The 10700-nt window shown below is 55.8% G+C and overlaps 1 protein-coding gene across 3 annotated transcripts; it reads left to right on the top strand.

Moving 5' to 3' along the window:
- The first annotated feature begins 4267 nt into the window (after positions 1 to 4267).
- Positions 4268 to 10126, top strand: KLHDC8B (kelch domain containing 8B). Of its 3 annotated transcripts, none has more exons than XM_009445487.5 (6): positions 4268 to 5333; positions 6283 to 6822; positions 7887 to 8051; positions 8361 to 8606; positions 8702 to 8803; positions 9245 to 10126. In XM_009445487.5, the coding sequence occupies exons 2-6, from the start codon at positions 6417 to 6419 to the stop codon at positions 9439 to 9441; spliced, it is 1116 nt and encodes a 371-aa protein (XP_009443762.1). In that variant the 5' UTR covers positions 4268 to 5333; positions 6283 to 6416; the 3' UTR covers positions 9442 to 10126. The 3 variants fall into 3 exon arrangements, with proteins under 3 accessions (XP_009443762.1, XP_009443763.1, XP_526201.2); XM_009445488.5 differs by having other exon boundaries at positions 8382 to 8606; XM_526201.9 differs by having other exon boundaries at positions 6283 to 6792; positions 8382 to 8606.
- Positions 10127 to 10700: the final 574 nt, after the last annotated feature.

The following is a 10700-nucleotide window of genomic DNA, read 5'->3' on the forward strand; positions in this document are numbered from 1 at the left end:
TGCACTGCGCTTCCGCTTCCGGGACCCAGCCCGCCCTACCGACCCTTGACCCCTGAGACCCCATTTCCCCACAAAATCTGGGGGCGGAGCAGATTGGGTACCAAGGAGGACTGCCTGGAGGTGGTGGCCGCGGTGACCGCTCCAAACCCGTTCGGCCCTGTGCAGAAGTCTGAAGAACAAAGGTGCCCTCTGACGCAGCCCCAGGCAAGGACTCACTAGAGCCCGGCCAAGACTGGATTAGGGGTCATCTGACACCTTTTCTGAGGGGAGCTAGTGGTGCATTGACATCTGGGAGGGGCTCCTGACAAGGTTCAGGCCATCTTCCACCCTCTGATCTATCTTTAGCCACTGACAATGCCCATTTCAGTCCCAGACACCTGACCAGAGGGTGAAAGAGGAGTGCCTCCTGACAGGGAGTCTCAGGTGATCTCCTTTGTTTTGCAGTAAGGGTATCTTCTCCGAGGACAGCAGGCCTTCCTCTCTTCCTGAGAATAGGGCCTGTGGCACATGGCATGAAAGGCTGGTGTGCACGTGATCACAAGTGGTGCACGCAAGCCCAAGCGCACATGGAGTCTGGGGGCTCCAATATACCACTGTGGGCCTGAGTATACTTGCTCAGGCAGGTGGGGGCAGGTATAGTCACTGGCCCAGCCTCAGCCCCTCAATGGAAGGAAGTCCTGCTTCCAGTCTTAACACTGCCCAGAACCCCTTTCCTTTTGCCTAGGAGTCTGGGACCTCAATCTTTTTATCCATGCTCTTGGGCTAGTACGGGGTGGTGGTTATAGGACACAGGTCAAAATCAACCCTAGGGGTCTGTGACTTCAGTGAGAGGTCAGAGTGGTCTCCACAGCTCTGACCAAAGGTCCCATTAGTCAGAGGTTTGCAAGCCCAGGTTGGGAACCATCCTGGGAGCCCTGGTTTCATGGATGAGGTAGTGGGGGCATTTGCACTAGGGTCAGAGCCTGAGCCAGGAGGCAGAAATATTGCCACAACTCTTGGACCCTGACCCTTGCAGTGGTGCCTTATTTGGTAGTTGGGGTCAGGTGGAAGCCTATTGGCAATCACAGGAGGGTGGCGGGATGCTTCATTTAGGGACTGGGTACTAGCCCTTTTTCCTGCCCTTTTTCCAACCAGGATCCTCTGGTTGCTCTGTATTTTCCCTGCTTATACAGAGGGGTCCAGGCACTCCTAAAGACAAGTGCCTAGTCCACCCAGCATTGCCATAGGCCTCATCTGGTGCCTCTTAGCTTCCCAGGGCCTCAGCATTAATGGGGAGGTCCTCGCTGCTTTTAAGTGTAGCCAAGGTATCTAGCAGGAACTGCAAAATCTCCTGTTCCTCTGGGGTCAGTGCTTCTAGCCTTTTTTCCTGGTGGAGAGAAAGCAAGAGTAGGGTCCCAAGGGCCAGGATCTCATGGGGTGCAGTCAGGAAGCCCCACCTTGGTGCCCCCAGTCCCCAGCTGTGGGTGAGTCCAGTCTCTGGCCGTCCATGGTTGAAGATTGACTGTTCACTTATTCAGGACCGATTCAACCAGTTACCTTCTGCAGCTTCTCCAAAGCCGGCAGTGTTGGCCTCCTGTGTGCAGGTGGGCCATGGCTGTGCAAACAGAAACCCCTTCCATGGAGAGCCAGAGCCCATCCTCCAGGGATAGCACCAGTACAATTATATCCAGACCCCTCTCTGGTGATGTTCAGCTCAGAAGTTAGGGCAAATGGAAAACCAGGAAGGGTAGGTCCATCCTCCGGCTGTGCTGTGTCCCTTCCAGACATGAGAACTGGGGAAATGATAGAGATTAGGGATAAGGATCATGGGGGTACCTAGCTCCCTTTGGGGGTGGTAGGGCCGAACTTTTTGCCTCCTGGTGCCCAGTATGCCCTAGATGGAACTCTTTGGGAACACTCATCAGAGTGCAGTCTGACTTGACCTGGACTCTAGTGGCTGCTGAGCCTACAGGCACAACTGGGACCAGACAGGATGAGATGGGAGAGAACACAGGGTGATCCCAGGACCCAATCTTTGCTTTCCATTTGGCATCTTATATGGTTCTTTTTTTCCTTCTTCTTTTTTTTTTTTTTTTTTTTTTTTTTGAGACAGTCTCCTTTGTTGCCCAGGCTGGAGTGCAGTGGTGTGATCTCAGCTCATTGCAACCTCTGCCTCCCAGGTTCAAGCAATTCTCCTACCTCAGCCTCCAGAGTAGCTGGGACTACAGGCACCTGCCATCACACCTGGCTAATTTTTGTATTTTTAGTAGAGGTGGGGTTTCACCATGTTGGCCAGGCTGGTCTCAAGCTCCTGACCTCAAATGACCCACCCACCTTGGCCTCCCAAAGTGCTGGGATTACAGGTGTGAGCCACTGCGCCTGGCCAATTTTTTGTATTTTTAGTCAAGCCGGGGTTTCACCATGTTGGCCAGGCTGGTCTTGAACTCCTGACCTCAGGTGATCCACCCACCTCAGCCTCCCAAAGTGCTAGTATTACACGTGTGAGCCACCTGCCCCTCCAGCCTTATATGGTTCTCAGTGGATCCTGGACCCACCTCTATCTGAGCAGAGAGATGTGATGGAGCTTTAGATGTGAATGAAGGCAGTGGTCTGGGAGGGACTGCCCCAAGAGGAAATATGTGTGCCAGGGAGAAAAGCCAGGGTTGAATCTTGAGGAGCCAATTCCTGGTGATGGAGAAGAAGCAGAGCCTGCAAAAGATTCTAGGCCAGGCACGGTGACTCATGCCTGTAATTCCAGCACTTTGGGAGGCCAAGGCGGGCGGATCCCGCAGTCAAGAGATGGAGACCATCCTGGCCAACATGGTGAAACCCCATGTCAACTAAAAATACAAAAAATTAGCTGGGCATGGTGGCACGTGCCTGTAGTCCCAGCTACTCGGGAGGCTGAGGCAGGAGAATCATTTGAAACCACCGGAAGGCGGAGGTGGCAGTAAGCTGAGGTCACGCCACTGCACTCTAGCCTGGGCAACAAGAGTGAAACTCCGTTTCAAAAAAAAGATTTTGAGAGGTGGGCTGGGCGCGGTGGCTCATGCCTGTAATCCCAGCACTTTGGGAGGCTGAGGTGGGCGGATCACGAGGTCAGGAGATCGAGACCATCCTGGCTAACACGGTGAAACTCCATCTCTACTAGAAATACAAAAAAAAAAAAAAATTAGCCGGGCATGGTGGCAGGCCCCTGTAGTCCCAGCTACTCGGGAGGCTTAGACAGGAGAATGGCATGAACCTGGGAGGCGGAGCTTGCAGTGAGTGGAGATGGCACCACTGCACTCCAGCCTGAGTGACAGAGCGAGACTCCATCTCAAAAAAAAAAAAATAAATAAAAAATAAAGATTCTCAGAGGCAGGACAAACAGCAGGAGGGAGTTGAGGTCACAAGGGGCAAAACTTTGAAGATGCTAGCAAGATTTAGTGAAGGACCACAGGCACATATAGTTTTAGCTATATGGTATTTCATGATGACTTTTCCAAGAACAATTTTTGGGGAGGAGTGGCAGCACATTGAGGTGACAAGTAACAAGGAGGTGGAGCCTGTGAGGACAGATGGCTTCAAGAGTTTGACTGGAGGGGAGGAAGGGGAGACTAGAGAGACTTGGGGTGTTGGGAGGTATCTAAAGGCAAGTGGCTCATAAGTGTTTAATTGCTGGAAAGGAGGGGGAGGGAGCTTGGAAAGGGAACAGTAGCAAATGTGAAGGGGGCTGCAGAGCAGTGTGAGCCTCTTGGAAGCCTATTGGCAATCACAAGAGGGTGGAAACAGTGCCCCAAGTGAGGGCACTGAAGAGCAAGTCCAAGGTGAAGTGGGACAAGGAGGATTGAGGCCTTCAAGTCAGGGTCTGTGCACTCTGTAACCAGCCTTGGCACCACCATTTCTGTGCAGGCCGACTGAATCCAACTGACAGTCCCTGAAAAGAGCAAAGGCTCTCTTCTCCGGTCATGCGGAAGGGTCTACCCATAGACTTCTGGGAAGGCCAGATGTGAGGGAGGCCAGGGAGTTAATAGGTAATGCCCCCAAACAGCTCTCAACCCATGACTAATGGAGATTTGAGAATGAGTATCTCAGCTCCCCTTGCTCTTGGGGGCAGCAATGATGTAAGGCCTATGTTCTACGCTGGCTCCCAGAATCCCCAGCAGGATTTGGTCCCAATGGCCCACAGTGGTAGCTTGCTTGATGACACTTCCTTTATTGGCTGCTTTCCTTGTCTCCTTGCCACTGCTGGTGTTTCTTGGCCTCACCTCCCATACTAACTATATGCATGTATATCTTTGTCCAGGTCTGCTTTGGGGGAAACTAAGATAAGCACTGTCCATGAAAGGGGGACAAGGCAGTGAGCAGACACAGACAACTGCAAGGACCTCTTCCCACAGGTACCACTGACCTGTACAAATGGGCCCTCAGCTTGAAGACTTAGCTAATACTCTGAATGCTCAGAAGATAGGCAGGGCCAAGGTCTGGGCCTGAGGTAGGTGGGCCCGTCACACTAGTTTGCTCTTGCTTGACCCCAGAGTTGGTTAGAGGCAAGCTCAGGATACTAAAAATGGATAGTTATAATGTGCCTTGGGTCCCAGAGTAGCCCAGGTCTCTCAGGCCCTACAGGATGAGGCCAGAGTGACCCACTGGGAGGTCCCCTGGCCTCTGACTCTTCCAGCACATTCTCTGCTCAGTATCACTCCTTCCAGGAATTCTCCCCACCCAGGTTTGTAGAAGGGCCGGTGCCTTCTGTTCCTCCACCCCCGCTAGCCTCAGTGTACACTGTAAGACCTATTCCTGCTTTATGCCCAGGTAAGGGCGCCCCAGGCTGCCCCCACACGACAGAGGCCCAGGCCATGTCCCCAGTGGCCTCCAGGGGGCGCCGCCGGGAAGCCTGTCATTGGGCTCCTGGGAGCTCCGCGGAGGTGGGCAGGCGCCGGCCCCTCAAGCCCTCGGGTTCGGCTGGCCTGCTCGACACAGCGGGCGCACCCAGGCTGGGTCGGGCTCAGAACTGCCCCTTGCCATACACGTGTTGTGTCGCTCGCCGCTGCCTCATTTCTACTCTTGCCCGAGGTCGGACGCTAAATTCTGTCAGGCCCAGTGTCCACGTGTCCGTTTATCTGTCCGTTTGCATATGACCGTAGATCGGCACGCCCTGCTCCAGCTGCGGCATGTGCAGGGTTAAGGCGAGAGGAGGTTTCCCTGAGTCGGAGGGGGAGGGGGGCGAGGGGCGGACCTGGCCCAGCCCCGCCCCGCGCCGGAGCAGTACCGGAGCCCCGCCAGAGCCCGACTTCAGCCCCAGCCAGATCCGGCGTCAACGGAGGCGGAACGGTGGACCCCGTACCCTGGCAGCATCGGAGCACCGGCGGGTGAGTCCCGCGGGAACCGCGCTCAGGGGAAGTTTGGGGCGCGGGGTGTAGAACCCCAAGCGCGTTAGCCCAGACCCGCCCCCCACATCCTTGAGCTGGAAGTTTGGGGCCAAGAGGCCCTCCTGCCAGGGGTCCAGGAGTGTAGCCACCAAGAGAAAGGGGTGGCTGGAGAACTTGGGGATCTCCTGCGAGGGAACCCAGAAGTCCAGCTGCCCATTCCTGCTGGAAACGCCCTGGACTCAGACCCTGGAGTCCTGTGGTCATGAGATTTCTCCAACGGCCCCCCGCCCCAACCCCACTTCTGGACACCAGGGAATCTGGCTTCTGGGGGGTTTGGAATGGGCAAACTCCTGAGGGGGGACCTCGAGAGGAGAGTGTGGAACCCTGGTGTTTAGTCCTCCCCCTAGTCTGAAACACACCCTGACTCTGGTCTTTTACTAGTGGGAATGGTTTAAATTAACCCTGTGGAATGGCCCCCAGGATGTTGTAAGGATACTCTGGAGTCTGACCCCTGACAGCAGGCGTGGGGACCCCCAGGCTGCCCAGGGCACCCTGGAAGCCAGTAAGGACTCCCCTCATGCAGGACCAGCGTGAGGCTTGTTGAGGGGAAAGGAAGGGTCCTGGATGGAGAGTCCTGTTCTAGTCACCTTACTACTGCCCTCCTAGACCCAGATTTGACCCAGTTGCTGAGTGGTTTGGGTAGTGGGTGAGAAGGAGAATCCTTCATGCCTCCATGGGAAAGGGGAAAGGCTCCTGGGTACCTGGGGCCTGCCCTCCTTCCCACTCCAGGAGGGCCTCCACAGTGGTGTGCTAGCCAGAGGGGTTGGGTTCTCCCCCTGCCTTTCCCACCAGTGATTTTGGGCCAGCCCTGCCCTTAGCTACAGGCTGCTTATCTGTTTCCTGAGGGGCCGGTCAGTGCCCTGACCCCTGTTTTCCCTCTTTCCTCCAGGTGAAGGCAAGGTCCCTGGACTGGTCATATACTTCTTGTGGCCCTGGCAGAATCAAGATGAGGCCCTGTCATGCCTCCCCAGTGAGGCCTACAGTCTGAGCAGACAGCATGGCCTGCCATTGGCAGTGAACACCATGTCTGCAGGAGGTGGCCGGGCCTTTGCTTGGCAAGTGTTCCCCCCCATGCCCACTTGCCGGGTCTATGGCACAGTGGCACACCAAGATGGGCACCTGCTGGTGTTGGGGGGTTGTGGCCGGGCTGGACTGCCCCTGGACACTGCTGAGACACTGGACATGGCCTCGCACACATGGCTGGCACTGGCACCCCTGCCCACTGCCCGGGCTGGTGCAGCTGCAGTAGTTCTGGGCAAGCAGGTGCTAGTGGTGGGTGGTGTGGATGAGGTCCAGAGCCCGGTAGCTGCTGTAGAGGCCTTCCTGATGGATGAGGGCCGCTGGGAGCGTCGGGCCACCCTCCCTCAAGCAGCCATGGGGGTTGCAACTGTGGAGAGAGGTGAGTGGCCTCCCAAGGAAGGCACTTCAGGTACCCTAACACCTTTTATTATTTCCTGACTTAGTCCCTTACCCTCAGAGACTGAACAAGAGCTGTAATTTTTACATGGGTGCCCAGGATGTGGCCTTGTCCCCTGTATCCTTTCCAACCTAGCTTTGAGCTAGGCTTTCAGCAGCCTTCTATTAACTGCCTTTTCTGGCTAAGGTGGGAGGCAGAGCCCAGGCCGATCCCAGGATGATGGGAGACCCCAGCCATGTTCCTGCCCCACTCCTCATTTCTAAGAGATGGGGGTGGGATGGCCTAATGACTCCCAGGGTTATAAATAGTCTGGGGTGTGGGAGAGGAGTAGGGCCTTGGCTCAGAGCCTGTGTGTGCTTAGACTTCCTGCCCCACCCCCAACCCTTCCCACACGCCAGGGAGCCTGATATGGACAAAGGCCAAGCTGACCTGGGATGGTTGCCATGGAAGCCCCCAGCTGACTGGCCCATTACCCTAAGGCCCCCAGACATGTCGTAGCTGACTCTGAGGGTTTAACAGAGGGCAAGAACCTACTATAATGAAAGAGTGTCACACAGAGGTGCTGGCAGGGATCCTGGGGCAGAAGGCTTGTGGACAGTATCTTTACCCAGCAGACCCAAGCCATTCCTCTCCCAGCCCCATCTCCAACTCCAGCTGGTCCCCAGTCCCCCTCCCCAGACTGAGCTCTGTGCTAAGCAGATCCCCATGTTTCTTACCCCTGGCTTAAGCCATCCCCCCATCTTCCTCCCCGAGGGGAGTCCCCACCTTGTGGCCTCCAGGTCTGACCACCAGCCCAGGCCAGCCCTGCTTGGATGCCAGACTCTGTTGCCATAGCGTCTCCAGGGAGACAGAGTCGGATTATAATTAGATTGGCTGCCTCCTGCTCTTTACTCAGAGGGGCCCTGGCCAGAGTAGGAATCCCAGCTCTCCCAGCCCCCACTGCAGGCAGGTAGTAGAGTGTCTGTTGCTGGGGAGGGATGCTATAAACACATGGGTCTCCAGCCACCCTCAGGACTTACCAGGGCAGCTGTCCCTGGCAGGCTGAGGTACAATCTGAACTACTCTTTTCAATGCAGATGGTATGGTGTATGCTCTGGGGGGAATGGGCCCTGACACGGCCCCCCAGGCCCAGGTACGTGTGTATGAGCCCCGTCGGGACTGCTGGCTTTCGCTACCCTCCATGCCCACACCCTGCTATGGGGCCTCCACCTTCCTGCACGGGAACAAGATCTATGTCCTGGGTAAGGGCCTGGGGAATGTGGGAAGGGGGCTCAGAGTCTAGAAATCCTCATCCTCATAGGTTGGCTGGGATAGGGATCAGGCTCAGTTCAGGATGGCAAAACAAGAGAAGCTTTGTTGGGGTGATCCATGCCTGCTCTGACCCCTGGTGGTCTTGCTGTGGTTGGAAAACCAAACCCCAGTACCTGAGGGACTGTAGGGTGGATGATTCACGTGCAGGTGTGCACACAGCAGGATGTGGGAGGCTGAGGCAGGCAGATTAGCAACCTAGTGAGCAAGGAGCCCACCAAGCCTCCTGGGCTCCTTCCCAGGTACCCCAATTCCATTGACAGGGGGCCGCCAGGGCAAGCTCCCGGTGACTGCTTTTGAAGCCTTTGATCTGGAGGCCCGTACATGGACCCGGCATCCAAGCCTACCCAGCCGTCGGGCCTTTGCTGGCTGCGCCATGGCTGAAGGCAGCGTCTTTAGCCTGGGTGGCCTGCAGCAGCCTGGGCCCCACAACTTCTACTCTCGCCCACATTTTGTCAACACTGTGGAGATGTTTGACCTGGAGCATGGTGAGCAGTGGCTGTTCTGGGCTGTCCTCCCGCTCTCTGTGGGATGGAGGGGCATAGTGCGTACATGACTAGATCTGACCTCCCCTCTCCTGCAGGGTCCTGGACCAAACTGCCCCGCAGCCTGCGCATGAGGGATAAGAGGGCAGACTTTGTGGTTGGGTCCCTTGGGGGCCACATTGTGGCCATTGGGGGCCTTGGTAAGTCTCTATGGGGCTGGGGAGAGGAGGGAGTCCCAAGACAGGAAAGACTAGCCCCCAGCATGTGTGTCACCTTCTGCCCATCTCCAGGCACTCCAGGGGTCAGGGCTTTGTGAGCTCTTTTCCCTATCTATGAAGCAGGCAGGATGTGGTCTGCCTGGCCCAGCACTCAGGGTGTTCCTCAGTGACTGGGGGCTCTGTCAAGCACCAGCAAGGGTCTACGAGACAGCAGCAGGACAAATGACCACTGTATGCACAGTCAAGAGAACATATAGAAACATAAATGAATGAACAAATGATGAACATAGGCAATGAGGAGCAAGGCCCTGATAGCTCATCCTGGGGTGATAAATACTGGGCTATTCTCTGGGCTTAGGGAGCAGAAGGGCCTGGAGTCCCTACGGCCTGTGCCTCTCACAGCCTTCTCTCTCCTTCTTGCAGGAAACCAGCCATGTCCTTTGGGCTCTGTGGAGAGCTTTAGCCTTGCACAGCGGCGCTGGGAGGCATTGCCTGCCATGCCCACTGCCCGCTGCTCCTGCTCTAGTCTGCAGGCTGGGCCCCGGCTGTTTGTTATTGGGGGTGTGGCCCAGGGCCCCAGTCAAGCCGTGGAGGCACTGTGTCTGCGTGATGGGGTCTGAAGGCTTGGTGGGAGCTGTCCACTGGAGTAGCTCATTGCCAGAGGCAGCTATTTCTATGGCTCCTTTTGCTGCTGAGGACACTCACTGTGGGTCTGTGGGATGAGAGAGGCATGGGGGTGAGCACTTGAAACACTGCCTTGGGGCCTTGGGTTAGGGGAGCCTTTGTTTTTAGTGCAGGACACACATATGCTTACACCTACCTTTATCACCATTCGTTCATGAATCATGCCTAGCTCCATCCTTGCCCTGGGACCTACTAGGCCTTCCATCCAACTGGGAAATGGGGAGAAGCAAAGCTGGCCTCATGCTCTTCAGGGTCAGTTCCTATCTGGAGTTGACCAGGCCTACCCCAGTTGCCATTCCTGAAAAATCTCAGCTGCCAGGCTGCCTTTAGGGTCCCTGTAGACCCAGGAGAGTTGAGAGGGTGGGGGACACAGAGAGAATAGAGAGGATGTGGGAACTGCCAGAGGGCTGGAGTGCAGGAGTTCAAGCGGAGGAATGCTGGCTTTGAGCCCTCTACACTGCTGGTTGTATGACCTTGGACAAGTCACTTCACCTCTCTGTGCCTCAGCATCCTCATCTATAAATGGGGATCTCTGAAACCTTCCTACCCTACCTACCTCACAGGGCTGTTGTGAGGACCCAGGGAGTTTGGATGTGGAAGTAAAAGTGCTGCTAAAACCTAGTGTGTGGACCCTGGTGTGAACTCCCTTGTTTCCACTGCCCCTGCCTTCCTTTGGGGGTCTCAATGCCCCTAGGGATGAGGGTCCAGAAGGAGCCTCTTGGATCTGGTCGGTGTTCCCAAAGTGATTTGGTGTTTCTGTTCCATCTAAGCCTCAGCTTATTCTTTGGCAACATGTGATGACAGCGCCTCCTTACTGTCCTGGGGATTAGAGAGCACTAGGACAGTAAGGAAGGGCTGTCACTTGTCACCAAAGGATGGCAGGATAAGATGACCAGAGAAGTGCTCAGAAAACAACAGAATACCACAAGGTTAGGAAGACCTCCAGATCCAAGTTACAGAGTGTCTCCTTAGGGTCTCTGCTTACCCCAACAGGGAGGGGTGGTTCAGTGGGTTCTGTGGCCCAGGGCAGTCTCTTTCTGTGTCAGCTGTGGGGCAGCCGTCTCTTGGACAGGACTGTGTGGCCACCCAACAAACCCCTCAAAGGCAGCTGCCTCCTGAGAAAGCTGCCAACTCTTCCTTCTTCCAGCCTTTGTCGCCACTAGTACTGGTCTCTGGGGTCTGCTTTCCCCATAGC

This window comes from Pan troglodytes, chromosome 2 (assembly GCF_028858775.2).
Source record: "Pan troglodytes isolate AG18354 chromosome 2, NHGRI_mPanTro3-v2.0_pri, whole genome shotgun sequence".
In the NCBI taxonomy this organism is placed as follows: Eukaryota; Metazoa; Chordata; class Mammalia; order Primates; family Hominidae; genus Pan; species Pan troglodytes.